The 21,750-nt window shown below is 44.5% G+C and overlaps 1 protein-coding gene across 1 annotated transcript in view; it reads right to left on the bottom strand.

Moving 5' to 3' along the window:
* Positions 1–21,750, bottom strand: part of CACNA1E (calcium voltage-gated channel subunit alpha1 E) — a 364,294-nt gene that overhangs the window by 54,818 nt on the left and 287,726 nt on the right. Inside the window, exons 27-32 of the mRNA XM_033151321.1 lie at positions 21,094–21,105; positions 7,565–7,661; positions 6,407–6,567; positions 3,751–3,888; positions 2,182–2,383; positions 1,368–1,532 (exon numbers count right to left, since the gene is read on the bottom strand). Coding sequence (XP_033007212.1) covers positions 1,368–1,532; positions 2,182–2,383; positions 3,751–3,888; positions 6,407–6,567; positions 7,565–7,661; positions 21,094–21,105 — 775 coding nt within the window. The remainder of the gene's footprint in view (positions 1–1,367; positions 1,533–2,181; positions 2,384–3,750; positions 3,889–6,406; positions 6,568–7,564; positions 7,662–21,093; positions 21,106–21,750) is intronic.

The following is a 21,750-nucleotide window of genomic DNA, read 5'->3' as shown; positions in this document are numbered from 1 at the left end:
ATATATATATGCGCATATGAGGGGAAGTTATGAAAACACTTGAAAGCACAATTGAAACACGCATCAAGTGTGGTCTTATGGTGTTATTGCTAAACAGATTGGCGAACAGCAAAAGCTTTAGGTGGGCGCTTCACACGTTGCATGGCAGCAAACTCAGGTTCGACAAAAACTGTACACTTGACAGGGACCCATTGGAAGTGATGGCTTCCTGCATATATGTGCATAGGATCCACGCTTGAGAATAAGTGCTGGTCACATTTACACGCTGAATATTTAACTTAACATATGTATGCGTCAATGACTTCGAGACGTCCATCCAAAAATACAGTTGTACCTTGGAAGTAAAACGGAATCCGTTCCGGAAGCCTGTTTGACTTCCAAAACATTCAGAAACCAAAGCGCGGCTTCTGATTGGCTGTCGGAAGCTCCTGCAGCCAATCGGAAGCTGCAAAACCCGCGTCGGACGTTCGGGTTCCAAAAGAACGTTCGAAAACCGGAACACTCACTTCCGGGTTTCGATAGTTCGAGAGCCGATTTGTTTGGGAGGCAAGGCGTTTTGAGATCCAAGGTATGACTGTATAGAATAAAAGCGATTCTCAGTTGCATCCCCAAATGTGGAAAAACCATTGCTTGGAGGTAGAGCATATGCTTCTTTTTCATAACAAAATAGAAAATTCTTTTCAGTAGCACCTTAGAGACCAACTGTGTTTGTTCTTGGTATGAGCTTTCGTGTGCATGCACACTTCTTCAGATACCTTCAGAAAAAGAATTTTCTATTTTGTTTCGACTATGGCAGACCAACACGGCTACCCACCTGTAACTGGAACTTCTTTTTCATTTAATGCATTTTTTAAACCCACCCTTCAGCCAGCAAAGGCTCCCAGAGTAACTTCAATAAGATCAATAGGAAGACAGTTCTTGATCTTAAAGTTGCATGCAGAAGGTCCATCTTCCATCCCTGGCACTCCCAGGGAGCAGGGCTGGGAAAGAACCTTTCCCCGAGACCACAGAGTGATGCAATTAGTGAAATTAGTCCGGGGTGGGGAACCTCTGGCTCTCGAGGTGTTACCACACCCCCATTACCATCATCCCCAGCTCTAATGGTCAGGGCTGATGGGAGCTGTAGTCTAAAGACATCTGGAGGGCACCAGGTTCCCCATCTGAGCAAAATGCTTCTCAGGTGCATTATAAGGGAGCTTCCCATCATTCACGATTCTCAATTGCTTCATTTTATAGCCAAGGAGCTGAATCAGGAAGGAAGAGAAGGCATCTCCCAGGCAACCATGCTCAAAAAGTTAACTTTCCGGTTGAGCCAGATCACTGTGATTGCCAGGAAGCCGGTCAATGTCGCCCCAGGTTTCCCTCACCTTCATCATTAGAACCACGGTGTTCAGTGCTATCATCGCCATAATGGTGTACTCAAACGATGGGGAGACCACAAAGTGCCAGACCCGGTACTGAAAGGTGTGCCGGTTTTGCGGCATGTAGCGGGTGAGGGGTTTGGCACTGATGGCAAAGTCAATGCATGCTCTCTGGAAGAAGGAGAAGGAGAAGGAGAAGAAGAAGAAGAAGAAGAAGAAGAAGAGAGGAAGAAGAAGAAGAAGAAGAAGAAGAAGAAGAAGAAGAAGAGAGGAAAGAAGAAGAAGAAGAAGAAGAAGAAGAAGAAGAAGAAGACGAAGAAGAAGAAGAAGAAGAGAGAAAGAAGAAGAGAGAGAAGCGAGAAGAAGAGAAAGAAGAAGAAGAAGAAGAAGAAGAAGAAGAGAAGAAGAAGAGAGAAGAAGAAAGAAGAAGAAGAAGAAGAGAGGAGGAAGAAGAAGAAGAAGAAGAAGAAGAGAAGAAGAAGAAGAGAGAAAGAAGAAGAGAGAAGAAGAGAGAAAGAAGAAGAAGAAGAAGAGGAGGAAGAAGAAGAAAGAAGAAGAGAGAAAGAAGAAGAAGAAAATCAGTTGAAGTCAGTTGGCATCCAAATTATTACCCCCATTGCTAATTATTGTATTGTTGCGAACTCACAAAAGTACCCCCTTCCCGACTTATAATCATGAGACCCTTCTAGCCAGCACTGGAATAGTGTGAATCCAGATGTTCAAAATGCTTTGGAAGTATCTGCCTAGCTTCCGAAGCAATAAATAGCCATGCCACCCCTCTCTCGCCACAAGCCTGCCCCCATTTGCGCTGCAGCATTACCTCGTTCTTCTCGAGGCTGCACTCCTCCATCATTTTGTCTCCTTGCTCCTGGAAAGTGATGATGATGAGAGCCACAAAGATGTTAACAAAGAAGAAAGGGAAGACCACAAAATAGACCACATAGAAGATGGACATCTCCATGCGGTTGCTGCGGCTGGGGCCACGGTCCTCCTCAGTGACATCCACCGAATGCTGCAGAACCCTGGGAACGCAGAGAAAGAAAGAAAGAAAGAAAGAAAGAAAGAAAGAAAGAAAGAAAGAAAGAAAGAAAGAAAGAAAGCACAAAGGGTCATATAGAATCATACAGCCAGAAGGGAGCACAAGGGTCATCAATTCCAACTCCCTACAATGCAGGAATGTTTTGCTCAACATGGGACTCGAACCCATGACCTGAGATTAAGAGTCTCACGCTCTACTGATTGAGCTATCATCTACCCTTTGCCGATTGCTCAACCATCCTCAGAGCACTCCTAGGAGACACAACACTGCACAAAAATAACGCGCGGCCCAGTTTAACAGCCTATCTCAGGCTTCCTCAACCTCGGCCCTCCAGATGCTTTGAGACTACAGTTCCCATCATCCATGACCACTGGTCCTGCTAGCTAGGGATCATGGGAGTTGTAGGCCAAAAACATCTGGAGGGCCGAGGTTGAGGAAGCCTGGCCTATCTACACCACATCTATTTATTTTCAAAAAAACATTTATATTGGTTTACAACAATAATTATAAGTCATAAAAACACATCAAGAAAAGTATTTTGTAAAAAATATTGGTAAATGTAAGAAAGAGAGGAAATAATATTGGGTTTAATTGGCAATAACTGTAAATTAGGTTTTTGCATGGAGTCAATGGGTGGGAGCCGGGGAAGTCCACAAGGCTATGATGATATGTGTATTGTAAGTGATTAAATTGGCAAAGTATAAGTGTTCACCCCAGTGAGAGGGTGGTTTATTTGGTATGCTCCTCTTGGTGAGAGAAAGGGGGGTTAGAAAAATTTAATCATGTGCTGTAATTTGACTGTAATTTGGTCATAATTGGAAAAAGCCTAATAAATATTATTTTAAAAAATAAAATAAAAATAAAAACACATCAAGAATTTTTAAAACCAGAGCCCACCAACTCACCATTATGGAAAGGTGTTTCCTGAATTGCCAGCATAACCTTGCGGCTTCGAGAGGTTTTTAGCAGTTTAAAGGCTGAAACAGAAGGCGCCTGTTGAATCTCTGTTGGCAGAGCATTCCACAGGACTGGGCTGGCGACACTAAAGTTATTGCTGTTGGCAGCTAAGCCCGACAGGTAGATATGGGGGGGCTTTTGTTTGCAAGCTCTGCAGGATGAGAGGCCAACTTGATCCAGAAATGTGTCCCTGCTTCATTACCACGAATAAACGAATAAAGGAATGAATAAAAATAAACCTCCTTTTTGGAGCAGCATTTAATCTCTAAACTAGTTTTGCCACTGAAACATAAATGTACCAGGCATTCCATTATGTCTTGGACGAGTTAGGGCTAAGCTCAGACACTTCCACTACTAACCTCACTGGAAAGGGCCAATGGAAGTAGTACTCACTGCGGCCACCCCTCTCCGGTGGAGACAGTGAAGAGGGTAAGCAGAGCCCACATGATATTGTCGTAGTGGAATTCGTGGCGCTTCCATTTCCGGCATTTCACTTCCATCGTGTTTTTCTCATGGTCCACATAGTGGCCTCTGTAAAATGGAGAGAGAGATGGCGATTAGCCTTTCGCTGCCGCGCTGTCAGGGTGAAAGAGGTCTAAGTTGATACTGTAAACAATCCTGTGATCCTCCGAGGAAGCGTGGTGCAGAGAGTTCATAAATAATAATGATGATGACAATAAAAATATGGGGCAATTAAATTCTTTCCTTTTCTTTCCTTGAAAGGGGTGCCCTAAGTCCTGACTCGGTCAAGTAAGAGGATCCCAACGGAGCAGAAAAAGACTATTTATGTATGGGACCACAGCTGCTTGGATGTTATTGGCCCAGAGATGGAAAGAAGATAAAGTCCCCAACAGAGAAGAATGGCAGATCAAGTTGATGGATTATGCCGAATTGCCAAAAAATGACCAGAAGTATCAGAAATCAGGAAGACCAATAAGGAATTGGGGGGGGGATATAATTTATCTTAAAAACAATTGTGAACAGTTATAACTGTAAGCAGGACTGGAATAACACTTGTAGTTTAATGGCGAATTTTGGACATAATGAAGATGTAAAAGATTTCGCTTACTATAAAAGATGCAAGAGGAAATGATTACCAATAGGACTCAAAAAGGGGAGCAGGGAAGTCCAGGAGATTCCTTGGAATCTTGTTTCTATGTTATATATTGGATGTGTTATTGTAAAACTTGATTTGAAAACAAAATAAACATTTTTTAAATAAAATAGAGTGAGAAAGGGGAGAAGCAGGAAGAAGACAACCAAAGGCTACAATACTGTACTACAATACTGTATCCAGGGATGTCCAACCAGTAGATTGCGATCTACCAGTAGATCCCTGGCTGATCCTGGTGGATCGTGGGATCCTTATTGTGTACAAAAAGTTACGGGGGGAAGGGGGAAGCTAAAAAAACTCTGTGCAATCCTCTCCCCAAAAAGCTCAACAAATCTGGGCAATCGACCCACCCCACGCACGCTCCTCCTCCCTCCAATGACAATGGGTAGATCATTGCCAGTTTTTCTTATACTGGGAGTAGATCACAGTCGCTTGGGAGCTGGACATGCCTAGGTGCACAACCCATGTTTATGTGTTGGTGGTGGCAGCCTTTGTTAAAACCGGTCCTGCCCAAAGCAGGGGGGTGGATGACTCCTAGAGTAATCAGGTGTGAAACACAGCAGGCAGGGAGAGGAGGTTCTTAAATCCTCCCCCTGGTTGCCAATCACCTCCCCACAGTCTTTCTCCCAATGTCACCCTCACACCGCCCAGGCTTTTAATATAAGAAGGGTACTGAGTTGGGGGCAGAAGTGCCGATGGAAGTGAGGAGAGGAATACAGGGTGGCAGGCAGCCTATTCCAAGATGGTTCATCTTCCCTCCCCTATGAGCCTCTTTCACTCCAAAAACAGACCTTCCAGCACCCTCTGGAACTGAGGCAGGCCCAGATAGTCTGTGTCTTGCAGTGGGGTTTATATCCAGGTGTGGTTTAGAGCAGGGAGATTACAGGTAAGACCTGGGTGTCCGTCCTTGCTCCACCACACCAGGATTAGTGCAACCTGAAGGAAGATAAAACCGACAGATCAAGATCAAGCCCTCTGCTATAAAGAAAAATGAGGATAAGAATCCATGCTTCTGCTGGGAGTTTTGGAGACTGTTTCCTCCAGTTATGGACCTTGGGTCATAGCATCATAGGACTGCTGAGCTGAAAGGGATGAACTGGAAGAGGAACTGGAGAAGGCCCCCGGGTTTAAATGTCCATGGGGTGAAGGGGTAAAAGAGTATTGGGAAATGATCTATAATGAATTGAAAAAAATGTTTAAAATTACTTTCAAAAAACCCAAACCAGATTCCTTTTTGTTGGGAATACTTCAGGATTAAATCCCCAGGTGTCAGAAAAGGTTATTTGTGTCTGCAACAACTGCGGCCCGTGTTTAGTTAGCCCCAAAATGGAAAACGAGCGATGTCCCAACCAAAAAAAAAAAAAAAAAGGCAATTGAAGTTGACAGAATATGCACAACTTGCAGACTTAACAAATAGAATAAGAGAACAAGAAGAACATGCATTTAGAGAAGATCACGTTTATTGAATATATGGGGAAAAAATTGTGTACAGCTGAAAATGCTGGCAGCGTTAAGAAAAATTCAACCGTGCAAATAAGTTTTGATGGATGCAATAATGGAATACTGAATGGTATAATTTTGTAGAATATGCAGGGATTTAAGATATGTAAAATGAACCAGGGAAAGAGAAGAAGGCAAGTCAAATGTAAAATGGGTATTTGAAATTGTAAAACAGAACATTTTATTAATAAAATGTCCGTGGGCTGGATGGGGGCGAAGTCTGCCAGCTCGGTGTGATCCACCTCAGGGGCGGAGCCAGCACCACAACCTGCCTGCTATTGGTCAAAGGGTTCACCCAGGTCGAGGGAAACCCCTTACCTCCAGTGTACCCACTGGATCCCGGGCCAATGCTGGTGCCACCCTGCAAAGGCGCCCAACCAGAGGTAAGCGACATTGTGCCACGATGCATGGCTAGATGCTTTGCGCTGTACTTACATGCAGTCTTTCTCTGTATCTTTTGAACTGTCTGTACAATAGAAGAATTTGCCCTTGAAGAGCTGAACGGCGATGACCGCGAAGATGAACATGAAGAGCTTGTAGACAATGAGGATGTTGAAGACGTTCTTCAGCGAAGTTACGACGCAGTCAAAGACAGCCTGAGAGGGGAGGCAAACCCAAAGGGTGCGATTCATCATAGGGGGAAACAACCATGGACGCAAACGGCCTCGTTTGTCAAAGCATTTTCTTCACCCGCATCAAGGCAAGCAGCACGTACAGAAAGTGTAAAATCAAGGAAGAACAGGCCTAACCAGCGTCTCTGGCAGCGCAGAGGGTGACAGAGTTTATTTGAGCAGGTAAAGCTTCCCTCATCGCTGCAAAACAAAGGACGCATCTTTTCACTGCAGATGTTAAACAGTCACTGAAAGGCCATCTAGGGAACTGTAGTTTTGCAAGCAGGGGTAGGGGGTCTGTCATATCCTCATCAAACGGCAGTCCCCAGGATTCCTTGGGAAGCAGCCATGGCAGCTGAAACAATATGTACACCAACTAATTCGGTAATCCAGATCCGTTTGCCAGATCTTCCTATTCTACGCAACCATTAGTGGGATAAGATCCCTGTTCTCCATTGCTCTTTGTTACATTAGCAGAACAAGTGTTTTCTTAACGAAAAAGGCAGCCGACAACGGCAACGACTGCCCTACATTGCTTGGCGGGGATCTGCTCTGAACAAAGGTGACTCATCTGAGGGGATATCACAAGTGTTATGTACTGAGTTGAATAGGATCCAAACTGCAGCAGTCTGATTGGTCCTAGAACAATAGGATTGAGATTGCAGCAGTCTGACTGGTCTCAGAACAATAGGATTGAGATTGCAGCAGCTGACTGGTCCCTGAACAATAGGATTGAGATTGCAGGAGTCTGATTGGTCTGCAGGAGCCACCCAATCCAGCTCCAGGTGGAAGTGAATCCGCACTCTGATTGGCATACAGGAGTATCCCGGAATTAGCCAATCACGTGGGGCCCATTGTGTAAATAGTGTATATAAAGCAAACGTTTTGGGGGAACTACATTCCTCACTACTATGAGCTGAATAAAGAGCATGAAATTCACACTCGACTCCGAGTATCTTTCAACAAGTGAAAGCAAGAATACCTTGAGTTTGGGCAACCGCTTGATGGTCTTCAAAGGCCTCAAGACTCGTAGAACACGCAGCGACTTGATAGTTTTTATGTCCCGACCTTTGTTTGTCCTGCACAGGTGAGAGGAGAACAAACCCGCCCAAAACAACAAAACAAAACAAAAGGAAGAGAACAATATGAACCCCTCAAACACAGACTGAACTCAATGCGATCCCGCGGCAAATTATTACTTTCCGACATGTGCACAGGTTGAAAAATAAACTGGATCAAACTGGACCTTCTGGGTGGGGATAGAAAACACATTTATAATATTCCCGGCAATTTTGCTGCTGCCAATTTGGAAACTTGTATTGGTGAACAGGCTGTCATACTGGGAAGCTTGCCTGCTGCCAGCGACGCTCTCATTGCAGGATCACCGGGTTTTGCAGAATGCTGCGTGAAAACCACAGGGCAGCGTTTAAATCACAATACAGTAGGAACAGATTTTAAAATCGAAAATATGGAAACCGTGGTCACGGGCATCAGGCAGCCTGAAACCATTAAAAAGCAAACAAACCAGGCAAGAGCTTTTAAGTGCTCCTCTAACGCTTGCATCGACTGCCTATTATTGTGAGAAAAGACTGAGAAAGCAAGGTTAAAACAGGTGACCTGCACTCCTGCTGAGTTAGGCCATCTGCCGCAAAGACATCATGCGACCATGCTCTAGTGCCCTGAGCTCACATGCCAGGTAAGTTTGAGCAATTCTCTTGCTCTCTCTTTTCATCAAATGGCAGCAGGGAAAAATGTCTCTTACCCAGCATGCTTTAAAAAACAGTTCTGTCAGTGTAATAATCTATAATTATAACCAGTGCTTTTTTCTGGGGGGACGCATGCCCCTAAACATTTTGTGAATCTAACGGGAGAAGAAACAAAACATTTTGTGCCCCTAAACATTTTGTTAATCTAACAGGAGAAGAAACTATTTTTTTAAAAATAGTTTCTTCTCTAGCACAGTGAATCGTGAGTTCCGTTGCTACCTCGTTTCCTGTCACCGTGTTTCCCGTGTCTCAGGCGGAAGCGAGCGTTTAATGTGTGAAGTAGGAGTTGGAATCTAGCACGGTGATTGGTCAGTTTTGCTGTTACCACCTCCAATAGTGACTTCATTTCCTTTCCTGGTGTTTCCTGAGCCGCAGATGGAAGCGAGCGTTTAATGTGTGAAGCAGTGTGGGTTGTGGATGTGTGGTGTTTTACTGATGAAAGTCGGGAAGATGTTAGTGCACACAACCTCATGCCCATGTGGAAGTCACTGGGAGCTGTCAGCTGTGTGATACGAGGTAACGCATGTTCTTTGTACTTTTGTCCATTTACCGGATTTATTTCCCCCGATTTGAACTATAAAATGGTGATTTTCTTGAGTCAAAATGAGAGTACCCCTAAACATTATTATTATTATTTTTTAGAAAAAAGCACTGATTATAACACATAAATAGTCACCTCTTTCTTCTATATAGTGGCATGCAGGGATAAGTAGAGGCATGTGATTAGAGTCTTCCATGCATGCTACAATGATCAAACTCAACACATTTCCAACCCAACCCACTCATGGGGTGGAGAGGGGAGGAGGACTTAAAAGTTTATGGAAGGAAAGTTTCCTGCCTCTCTCTCTCTCCTGGCAGCTCCCCAAAAGCCTTTCTAGGAGCATGTGAGAGGACTGCTGGGAAAGTGGGGGCATTGTCCACAATTGGGTTTGGATCACAAGAGGATGTTATCTTTAAGTTTGCTTAAGGGAAAGTTTCCTGCCCTCTCCTCTTCCTCCTCACAGCAGCCTGCCATGCCAAATTTCCACCAGAAAAGCGAAGCACTTTTACCACGATCTAGCAAGGGCAATACTTGCAAGGGGACAGGTACCCATTGCTAGATGACGCAGTTCCCGTGCCAGCGGATGATGTGTGCATCCCTCAGAAATGGTTGCACATCCGTAACGCCAGACTTGCGCCCCGACCTTTTCTATTATCTGAACAGCTGATCAGTGCCGTTTCTCATCTGACTGGAGGGAGCATTGCTAGGTATTTAAAAGGTTCGGGACATGAGCCCAGAGCCCCACTCCAGACAATAAATTTGGGGTCAACATTCTATACCAGGCTTCAACGCCAAGTATTGTGGTAGCGGCAGCGGGGACAACCCACAAATCAAGTAAAGATTTTGGAGAATGCAGTTAAGCAGCTTCGCTTCAGACTTAAATTAAAAGTATTTAGTATACTTGAAGCTGCATGCAGGCTTCTGGGCGATCAAATTGTTCATCAGCTCTGAGAAAGACGGAGACTTAGCAGTCAAATCCCACTGAGCTCAGCAGGCCGTACTTTAAAGGAAACAGGCACATAACTGGCCTGCATGTAAGCCGAGAATGGAGAAGCAAGGCAGGAATAGAAAAACTAGCCATGCAAGCAAAGACAAGACCGTGAGCTTCAAAATCCTCCATTCAAATCTCACCGCATTCACAAAATTGTGAGCAAGAAACTGCACTGCCTACTGCAATAATAGACAGGGAAGTTGGGAAGGAGATATGTTTCTGTCCTCTTTGAGAAAGCTGCATTCCTTCAACTGACATCTGCACCAGGTGGCAGAAGTCTATAAAACAAGGCCTGCTCATTCAAAAGAAACAGAAAATTCCCCATGCAATATAATTGGACTTTTGGTATAGAAATATGAAAGCTTTTGAATTACACAGGACTCTATCGGGCAGGTACCACTATTTCAGGAGCATATGTAGAATTCTATGAAACTTGAAAACTTGCATAATTCCAGCACTGATAGCCCAGGGCAGGCATAGGCAACCTTCGGCTCTCCAGATGTTTTGGCCTACAACTCCCATGATCCCTAGCTAACAGGACCAGTGGTCAGGGATGATGGGAATTGTAGTCCAAAACATCTGGAGAGCCGAAGGTTGCCTATGCCTGGCCCAGGGGAAGATAGCATCTTGGGACTCAGCTACACAGCTGCAAATAAAACGTTTTACCAGTGTTGTAAAGTGCAATACACAAATACGACACTAGATGGCGACAGTGTGTGGTGCAAAATTCAATGTATTTTTCGAAACATTTTTTCACAATGTTTTTTATATGTGTGTAGATTCCACAACCAACTGTGTTGACCAAAATCTAAATATATTGTAATATATGCCTTCTCCAAACTCATTCAGCTGAATTTTTCTCCCAATTAAATACATTCAATTTTGAGGCTAAAGCAGAGTTTTCTTCTTTTATTAAGAGCGTATTATTTCTGCAATGGTTGGTACGAATACCATTGTTCTTCTCTCTATTTGAGTTCATGGAGGTGTAGATTACATCTGATTTAAAGTCAAGATTGTGATATGCGATGTATTGGCAAGAAGGCAGCCCTGACAATACTATGGATCAAACATCTCAAACTCTTCATTTTATATCACCTCACTGTGATGAAGCAAATCATGGGATGTGACTCATTTACAAAAAACACAAACATGTCCACAGGCAGGGGAGCAAATCATCATGGCAAACACATCACACACTTGGGGGAAAACAAGGACTCAGTGGAGGTGAAACAAGGCACACACCGGAACAGATCGAGATAGATTTGTTTGGTTAAGTTGGCAACGCTGTCCAGTTTCCAACCTCCCCATAAAGTCTGTAAATAGCTGTCAGGTCTGCGTTGGGTTGCTCACGAGTAAGCAGGCATGAGTCCAAACTGTATTTTAACAGTTTTATTGTGCAAACTATTTACAGTGCAGAGTGCTGAAAAACATGACCGTATCAGTCGCTAGCAGAATCCGGGAGTGGCCCCTTCCGGCTGGGACCCCAACATAAGAGTTTCGGTATCCGAAATCTCCGCCTCCCCTCCTTGCGTTTCACCCCTCTGCGCACTTGGGGTGACGGAAATGGCGTGTCTCCCTCCTTGCCCGCTGACATTTGTCCCTATTGAAATTCATTTTGTTAGCCTGGGCCCAGTTCTCCAATCTGCTGAAGTCATTTTGAATTCTGATTCTGTCTTCTGAGGCATTAGCTACCCCAACCCCTGACCCCCAGTTTGGTGTCATCTGCAAATTTGATGAGCACCCCTTAAATTCCTTCATCAAAGTAATTTATAAAGACGTTCCAAACTTGTCCCCTTTAATAGTTCCTTCCAAAGTTCCCCTCTTCCCCTAGCATAGAAAAAGACCACATGTTTGGTAAGTTTAAAAAAGGGTTTACTTACAAACTCTCCAAAGGTCAGATTCATGTGCCTTTCCATACATCAGTTAAAATAGTTGCACAGGCAGTAAAATGTAGCTTGGTTACAAAGTGGTAAAAGTTCCTAAACTTTTGGCATAGGAACCCAAGAAAGGCTGGTGAAAGCCATGCTGCTGAGCTGGAGCAACCAGATCAGACCTTCTCACGTGCTGAATTCTCAGGTAGACTGGGGCACGGGGACAACAAAGACTTGATTACCTGTTTCCTCCCATGGTAAAGGGGAAGTGACATAGCTAAGCCTGGCAGGACATTTTACTCTATGGTATTAACTCTTTCATGCATTGATGCAATAACCAACTAACAATGTTGGTTATATGAGGCTGGTAAGCCCACATTTTCCCACCTCCCACTGAGCATGCACAGTTGTAGTTCCCTCACCCTGAGCAGGAGTGAGGGAGAGGGATTAGGGTTGAGTCAGATGAAGAACACAATAACATGCCCAAATGGGGATACAATAGACTCAGGGCACTCAGAAAAAGAAAATATCCAGGAGAGGCAACTCCTATGCAAACCAGAGCATAATGCCGACAAATTAAAATTGAGAGAGAGAGAGAGAGAATTATGCAAGAGAGATCTGAGCTTTGTAGTTCCGAGCTAATAAAACAAAGCATATGAGGTCTGTGAAAGAACCAAGCCCTCTATCAAGTATCCTTGAAAATCTCTGAAGGATCCTGGTACAATTATGCACTCTTTTTGTAAAGGAAGTACAATAACCAATCTAGCAAAAACAACATAACCATAATGCTAACTAGCCTAACATTCATTAAAACGTGCTCCACACTCCATGTTCAAAGCTCTTGAACGAACATTGGGTTTACACTGACTCATGCTACCTTTCCATGAACCTGCTGGGCTGTGTTATATGCTTCATAATTTTCTGTTTTAGAATTTCTGGCTCTCACGACAGTCCGTGTTGCGGAAGTCCCTGACCTCAACACAAGACAAGAAGATTAACACTCGTATACAAACACACACACACACACACACACACACACACACCCCTAAAAACCCTTATAAATTAGGGTTGCAAGCTTTAATTTGTTTAATTTGGAGATTCAATACCTAAACCTTCAGTAGTTAATTGCTGGACGACATATTTAATCTTATGTTTTTATAGCTGAGGACATGAGTTAAAGGAACTTTTGAGGCTTTCTTAGTTCTGAGTTGTTAATATAATGAAGGCTGAAAAGCATTTTTTAAAAATTATTTCCTTATTATTGCATTTACGGTATATCCTGCCCTTCTTCCATTATGGAACCCAAGGTGGTGTATTTGCAGTTCCTAAACTGTGACCCATCTAGGCACTTATCAGAGACCTGTCTGGCTTCAGCAAGATAGAAGTCTCATGCCTTCAGACCATTTTCTGGTAGAAGATTCATTCTGTCAATAACTGGGATCCAAATAACTACTTTTGGTGGATGCAATAGCTTGGGGATATCCAGTAAGATACATGTTGTTTTTTTAAATCAAACATAACATTATTATCAGGGACTTAAGAATCTCAAAAACTCAGTATGCATTAAATACTGTAGATCTTTTAAAAAAGAAAAAGTTAAAATCTTGAAAGAAAACTCAGCATTACTGAGGAGTTTGAAAAGAAGAAGAATTAGAACTTCAAATTCTCTTGAAGGAAGAAGAAGAAGAAGAAGAAGAAGAGTTTGGATTTGATATCCCGCTTTATCACTACCCGAAGGAGTCTCAAAGCGGCTAACATTCTCCTTTCCCTTCCTCCCCCACAACAAACACTCTGTGAGGTGAGTGGGGCTGAGAGACTTCAGAGAAGTGTGACTAGCCCAAGGTCGCCCAGCAGCTGCATGTGGAGGAGCGGGGAATCGAACCCGGTTCACCAGATTACGAGTCTAGCGCTCTTAACCACTACACCACACTGGCTCACACTGGAAGATGTATAGAACCGATAGGAAAACATCCAACCTCCTGCCACACATCACTCAGAGCTCTTCTCCTGTAAGCAGGCGGCTTCTTCTGTACAATGCCACAAGGCATCTTGGGACGGCTGCTCTGCTCCAAAGGTGGTTCACCAGGTGGGATGGAGAACGCCCATTGGGGAGGCTCCCACCCAAAGCTCCCTTGGACATGCCCACACATACTTCCCACAGTATCTTGAAAAAGGCATGCACGGTGATTTTTAGGAAATGGGCTATATATATTTAAATGCTTTTGACCAATTGGGTGAAAAGGCGGGTAATTTGCAGTACAATCCTATCTGTATCCAGGGGCCTTTGGCCACCTAAACATCCTATTGCCCTTTGAATGTGTTTGTGGGAGGTGGGTTATTGGTTTGTTTTTTGTTTTACGATGTATTTTGTGGTCTCGTTTTGTGTTGTGAGCCGCCCTCCGATCTTCAGGTGAAGGCATAGCTGTCAACTTTTCCCTTTTCTTGTGAAAAATCCTATTCAGAATAAGGGAATTTCCCTTAAAAAATGGAAAAGTTGACAGCTATGGATGAAGGGCGACATACAAATTATTATTATTATTATTATTATTATTATTATTATTATTATTATTAATTCAGTGGAGGGCCAGATTTAGGTTTGATGAGGCCCTAAGCTACTGAAGGTAATGGGGCCCGTTATATGTCCAGCTGTCCTTTGTCAACAACAAATTGTTGCTGTTCTGTGTGTGTGTGTGTGTGTGTGTTGAATATATGTTATATGGTAATTTATGGACCTAATAGTTATCTAAAGCCATTTGCATATAACGAAATATGTATTTTATGAAAGTTATTGGTGAACTGAAATACAACTAAGAAGTATATTTGGGGGGCAAGAGAGTGGGGCCCTAAGCTATAGCTTGTTTATCTTATATGTAAATCTGGCACTGATTCAGTGGGATTTGCTAGCAGGTAAGTAGGCGGAGGTGGTGGCGGGTGGCGCTGTGGTCTAAACCACAGAGCCTAGGGCTTGCCGATCAGAAGGTCAGTGGTTCAAATCCCCGTGACGGGGTGAGCTCCCGTTGCTCGGTCCCTGCTTCTGCCAACCTGGCAGTTCGAAAGCACGTCAAAGTGCAAGTAGATAAATAGGTACCGCTCCGGCAGGAAGGTAAACGGCATTTCCGTCCGCTGCTCTGGTTCGCCAGAAGCGTCTTAGTCATGCTGGCCACATCACCCAGAAGCTGTACGCCGGCTCCCACGGCCAATAAAGCGAGACGAGCGCCGTAACCCCAGAGTCGTCTGCGACTAGACCTAAGGGTCAGGGGTCCCCTTTACCTTTACCTTTAAGTAGGTGCAGGATTGCAGCCTTAATCTATTAATGATTACCTGAGAATAGTTATGCAAATGCTTATACTGAGCAAGCACGGTGGGAAGCCTATAGCCACACTGCCTATGCATGTGTCGCAATTTTTGTATTGTTATTTGCCACGGTCTTTTGTTCCAAGTTCTTCCCTCCAGATACCCTTTCCAGCCACTCGGGGGCTGTATCTCAACAAGCTGCTCCTCCCTAGGTAGAAGAATGCTTAAAATGATCCCGACCCCGTGGGCAGGGCCCCGTCAGAATGACACTGTTATGTACTGAGTTGAATAGGATCCAAACTGCAGCAGGCTGATTGGTCCTAGAACAATAGGATTGAGATTGCAGCAGTCTGACTGGTCCCAGAACAATAGGATTGAGATTGCAGCAGTCTGACTGGTCCCAGAACAATAGGATTGAGATTGCAGCAGTCTGACTGGTCCCAGAACAATAGGATTGAGATTGCAGCAGTCTGATTGGTCCCAGAACAATAGGATTGAGATTGCAGCAGTCTGATTGGTCCGCAGGAGCCACCCAATCCAGCTCCAGGTGGAAGTGAATCTGCACTCTGATTGGCATACAGGAGTATCTCGGAATTAGCCAATCACGTGGGGCCCATTGTGTAAATAGTGTATATAAAGCAAACGTTTTGGGGGAACTACAGTCCTCACTACTATGAGCTGAATAAAGAGCATGAAATTCACACTCGACTCCGAGTATCTTTCAGACACTTTACCCTGGAATCAGCGCCATGCCAGGAGGGAACTGGCATTTATCGAGAGATTATTAACATTAAACTGCAGCAATACGCTCTCCCGGCGTTTTCAGTGTACTTTTAAGATTGCATTCCTGAGCGGTAACAGCTAGTTTCAGATCTAGCACTGTACAATGTATAATTAGAATTATAATTAATGCTATTTCCACCCCCCACCCCCCATTGTGCATTACACTTATCAGCGCCTGGTGTCACCCGCTGCTTTTACTGCTTCAAGTGACCTCCGCTTGCAAGGTTCATCTGTAACTTTCCCCCCAGTTTTCTTCCTCCACATTCACATTTGGCATCCTTTCCAGCATTCATCACAGCAAATTTCACTTCCAGGTGATCCTAAATAGAATAGGCCTCCCTACACATCTGTGGGGCACTTTTCTGTTTCACCACCTGTCCAGTAGTTTATTTATTTTTTTATTTTTTCACCTTACACACAACTTGGTTTCTGGATGACAAGCAGGTTCTAACTCTCCTTCCCTGCCTTCTTCCAGAACAAAATTTTCTGTAAAAAGATTTGTCGGCCAAAGACTTTCTTCTCTAGGCACAATCATTAGTAAATTCTTCTACGCAGGGTTGGGGAGAAGGTAGATTGGGATATACTGGAAGATCTCTAGGTCCTTTGAAATACAATGCACAACTGCTGTGGTTATGAGCTATCCTCACCTCAACCTTAAACTGGGGTAGTTACATAAAACAGCAAGATAGCACCAGCGATATTTTTAGCCTGGCTTATAATGTCTTTTGATTGAAGTTGGTTGCAGCTTCGATTGGAGAGCCTGCTATATTGATTGGTCTCGGAGGAAAGTGCAAATTTCTGCTTAGCCTCCTCTCCAGATCACACTGTGACCTGGATATGTTTTATATTATGGTTTATTTATATACTGCTTTTTGTGCTAGAGGTAGCCAAAGCGCTGAACATGATATTGACGCAAAAGGAAAATGCTACAGACAGTGGCGTCGCTAGGGGGGGCGATGGGGGCGGGCTGCCCTGGGCTCCAGGGAGGGGTGTGACACTTGGCGGCCCCTCCCGCCACTCCCCAAGCCGAGCCCCGCCGCCCAGCACCCCGTCCGGGCCAGCGCTGCTGCTCCCAGCGACCTTGCAAGCCGCCGAGCGCGATCGGCGGAAGGCGCTCATCGCACTTGGCGGCTCTCAAAATTGCCGCGGAAGTAGCAGCACCGGCCGAGACGGAGTGAGCATGTGCTGGGCAGGGCTCGGCTCACTTTGCCGCCCCGGGCAGCCAAGAGGCACCGTTCGCCCCTGACTACAGAAGCACAACTGAATAAAACCAACCAATCAAAGCAGTAGCAAATCACTCAATGCTGAACACGGAGCAGATAAAAAGAGGTGAATCATTCTTTGGCAAGATGCCTAAAGACAGGTGGGACAAACTATTCCCTGCCCCGTCCGAAAATGCATGGGGAGTCCTGCAAATCCGCCCTGCTCTCCGGAAAAGTCCCTTTGGATTTAAAGTCACACAACTTTAAGTGCCAGTGGGTTTTGTTGAGATTGTAATTAATCCTGGATAGCGCTTGTCTCTTTATAAGCTCCAGGACAACTCAGTTTTCCAAAGATCCCTTCAACCACAGTCTCTGCTGCCTGTTGCGGGATGAAACAAGGGGGCAACCCTAAACCCCCATTTTAACACACTAGTTCTTGATGCAGCAGTCATAAGGGAAAGACGGACATTGAGGCAGGAGGAGCTGCTGTCGTTGTGAGCTTTCTAAAGAAACAGGCAACACCTCTGGGCAATAAGCCAGCAAACTTCAGTCGCACGCATAGAATAAAAAAACAAAACAAAAGCGTATTCAGATATGGAAACAGCTTTTCAGGCGTGCTCCTGTGTCTTTAAATTATAAAATGAGAAGCAACTATTACAACTTTCCAGTGAATTTCCAGTACAGCTTTTGTGGGAAAATTGCCTTATTGTCTAGCTTGACTCACAATGTTTCTCCGAATACTTAACCTAAAAAGTGCCTCCCTGCAACCTCATCTCTATTCTTTATAGCAACGGAGAACAAAAACGTTCTGTCTTCTTAATGGCGGCTTTTAAACAACATTGGAAGGTGAGCTACAGGCTCAAAACCCAGCTCAGGTATTGGGAAGAGTGGGAAGAAGAGCAAGGTGTAATTTTTGCTCTAGTTTTTTGCGGAGTTCAAAGCTGCTGGGGGCAGGGAGTTCTCCTCCCCTGAGTTTCAGCTCACAGAGTCACTCTGGCTTACAACTTCCAGTCGCCTCCGTTCCGTTCACAAAAAGGAGCGAGATAAAAGAGAAAATAATTGCCTTCCATTTGTTTTGGACGTGTGCTGGTTTCTGTGTACGGAAATAGAGCGAGAATGACTGGCTGTGGTGTTAAATCCAATTGCCGCCTCACCCACTGCAACAAACCAATAATTTAAAAGCAACGCATAAAGCAACTGACAATTTGCTGTCCATTAACAGTACCCAAACTCTGTGGCCTGAAGCAGACACATACTGAAGGACTAACCATATGCTATAGCAGAGGAGGGGAACCTTTGACTCTCCAGCAAGCAGGGTCTAATCTAATGGCCAGGGATGGGGAGCATCGTCGTTCCGCACCATCTTCAGGGCCAAAGGTCCCCCACCCCTGTGCTACATGACAGAACCAATATTGGATCTCTCTATATCAGGCACTCCAAGTGTCCCTATTTCCCAGGGATGTCCCCGATTTAGAGAAGCCATCCCGGTTTCTGATTTGACCCCCAAAATGTTCCGCTTTTCCTTAGGATGTCCCTATTCTCATGGGAGAAATGTTGGAGGGCACTGAGTTCTGCGACCCCCGAGCCCCCTGAAGGAAATCCTGTATAGGGAAGGCTTTAAAAAAAAGTATTTGATGTTTTATTATGTTTTTATGTATGGTTTTTTTTAATTGGGTTTCATAAACAAGAATCATGTTATACAAGTAAGTATACCAAGGTTTCTCATGTCATTTGTATATCACAAAAATTTCATAATAAATGTGGGAAAAGATCTGCAACATGTGTTTCATTGTTGGTGGCCAGTGTATAAGTTCTTGGTTCATGAATTGGTTAAACCAGGGCTTGTCAACCTGGTCCCTACCACCCACTAGTGGGCGTTTCAGGATTCTTGGTGGGTGGTAGGGGGTTCTACGGCACAAGCTGAATCCTCCTTCCATCGAGCACTGGTGGGCGGTAAGGAAATTTTACCATCGAGAAAGATGCATTAGTGGGTGTTAGGTATAAAAAGGTCGACTACCCCTGGTTTAAACAATTAGGAAGAGAAAAGGGGGGGGAAGAGGGGGAGGGGAATGGTGAGTGGGGTGGGGTCAGGTGGTTATGCTTCTATTCTTCTACTTAGTGTATGTGTGGGGTTTTATGTCAGCATGACTTGTATGGGTTCTCTTACTATTCACTTGTTGTATTTCCTTGGTGGTGAGAGAGGTTGGGGGTGGCCAAGGGTGTGGTTGGTTGTCTTTGGTTGGCTGTAGTGAGATTTGTTTTGTATGTTAGCCAGATGGATTTGTATGCTGTCGGCGGATTCTTGTTCTTGTCTTGTTGGGCTGTGTATGTGATAAAGGGGAAGGTGTCTTCCTCTATTTGTCCCCGCGTCAGTTTCAGTTTCTTGGTCAGTGTGAGGTGTTCAGTGGTTGCTCATGAGTAACCAGCCAGACTCCGAGGTTTCTAAAAACTAAGTTCCTTTATTGTGCAGATATGTACAGTGCAGCAACAACAAGTACGTCTAGCTCATCCTTCGCCAGAGTCCGGGAATGGCCCCTTCCGGTTCTTAGCCCAGCATAAAAGCCGTGGGATGCGGAACCCCCGCCTCCCCCCTCTGCGTCTTTCCCCCCTGCGCAATTGGGGAGACGGAAGAGGTGCCTCCCCTCCAGCCTCTGCTTGGTGCGAGGGCTCTCCTTCCCTGTCAGAGCCCTGACTCCTACTTCCCAGTCCCATCTCTCCCTCCCCACTAGAGGGATCACTGTCCTCCTGACTGGAGGAGGATGAATTGCTAAGCAGTTGGGGCGGGGGCTCGCGATACTGAAAAAGCCCTGGCAACTCCTTGCCAGGAGGTGAGGGCAGCCCCCTGACAGTCAGTTTTTCTAATAAGGCTCTTTCCCATACTATTTGATACCACTGGTCCATGCTTACTCCTGACAGGTCTCTCCAGTGTCTGGCTATGATGCTTCTGGCTGCTGAGAGTAGGTGGGCTATGAGCTCTTTATGATGTGAATGGGCATTATTATCTTGTAAGATGTTTAGTAGGGCCAGTTCTGGGGTGACTTCAAATACTTGTTTAGTTATTTTGCATATTTCTTGTATGATTGATGTCCAGAAGTGTTGGATTTTGGGACATTCCCACCACATGTGGATGTGTGTGCCTGTTTTTATGTATGTTGGAAGCTGCGCAGAGTGGCTGGGGCAACCCAGTAAGATGTGTGGGGTGTAAACAGTAAAATTATCATTATGGAATGGAACGTCCCTATTTTCACTGGGGAAATGTCACAGGGTATGCCATATTGTTGACAAAAAAAAAAAACACAAAAAACCAACCACTGTTAATTTTCAGAAATTTGGCTCTGAAATTACTAACCAGGTGGGCAAAAGCTGTTATATTATATACAAGCACAATAACTGCTCCCAATAATTACAAGAATAAGTTTTCTTCCATAAAGGCCAAAGTGCCGTTCTTGAAAGGAGTCTATAAACCAGTCTACCTTCAAGCTGATCTTTTTATCCAATTGTCATGCTAGTAAATGATGATTCAAATATCCTTTTGCATCTGCAGCACAGACACAAAGTCACTCCTCATCTGGTTCTTCCTTTCCCAAACAGCTTTGAGACTAATAGTTACCCGTATATCTCAGTAAGGTGGCTTTGAAAATTCTGGGTATAAAGGTTTGTGAAAAACTGCAGGAGTTGGACATTTAAAAATCTTTTACAAGGACCACTCGAAGTAAGATGCTGTTACAAGGCTGATATTGGCTGAACAATTCTCCAGTGCTAATGGAAGCGTGGGTTTTGGGTTTTTTTGGCACCAAAAGCTTCATATTTCATATGTGGTCCCCAGAAAGCACAAATCGAAATCAGAGCCTGCCCTAGAACGAGTTCTCTGAATGAGTCTGAATGGCAGTTACAAAGCACTTTTTGATAGCCCTGACTGCACAAAGCACTTTTCTCAAATGAAAAAGAAGTCCATGTAAATGGACAGAAACATAACAGACATAAGCAAAGCAGGTTCTTCCATTCAAGCCATGTCTCCCTCAACTCCGTATTCCCCCAAAAGAGAAACAAAAAGTATAATTACCCCAAAGCATTCCTGTAAGGGCCAGGATGTACAGTCAAAAGCCAGATCGATAGACAGATGGAAAGAAAACAGAAAAGATCAGGAAATGGGCCATCGCCAGAGAGCAAAGGAACAAGGAGGAGACTGTTGGAAGAAGATTTGCATCTGAGAAGAGGAAAAATCCCATCTCCCAGCCTTGCTATCCTCACATTCCACTCCTTCTGCAGTCCCAGAACCCAACCCCCCTTTTCTCCCTTGCCTTGATTCCATTTGCCAACATTACTTATCTCTCTCTCTAGAACCAAGAGCACACCTATAAATGTGAAGAGTGAACACATCAAACATACACTTGCAAACACATGTATCATGCAGTTAGACTCATAAGGGGTGGCTGGCTGGCTGGCTGGCTGCAGCTCCCTGATCTTCAGTTTCCAGCTGCCTGGCAGCTAGTTAGTAAAAACACAAAACACTAATCATGATCCCTAAGGGGTAGAGATGCAATGGCGCTTTGTATGTTTCCAGGTGGAGGATGATTATGGGTGTAGAGGTTTGGAGCTTTTAGAGTTAACAAGCTCAACCAGGTTGTCCCACCCACAGGAGGAAGAGAGTCACCGGAAGACGCTGTGTACTGTGTACTGTGTAATGTGATACTTTTTTCTTTTCTGTGTCCAGAGAACG

This window comes from Lacerta agilis, chromosome 6 (assembly GCF_009819535.1).
Source record: "Lacerta agilis isolate rLacAgi1 chromosome 6, rLacAgi1.pri, whole genome shotgun sequence".
NCBI classification, from domain to species: Eukaryota; Metazoa; Chordata; class Lepidosauria; order Squamata; family Lacertidae; genus Lacerta; species Lacerta agilis.
Note: the sequence above shows the minus strand (reverse complement) of the source record. Positions and strands in the feature narration are given on the sequence as shown.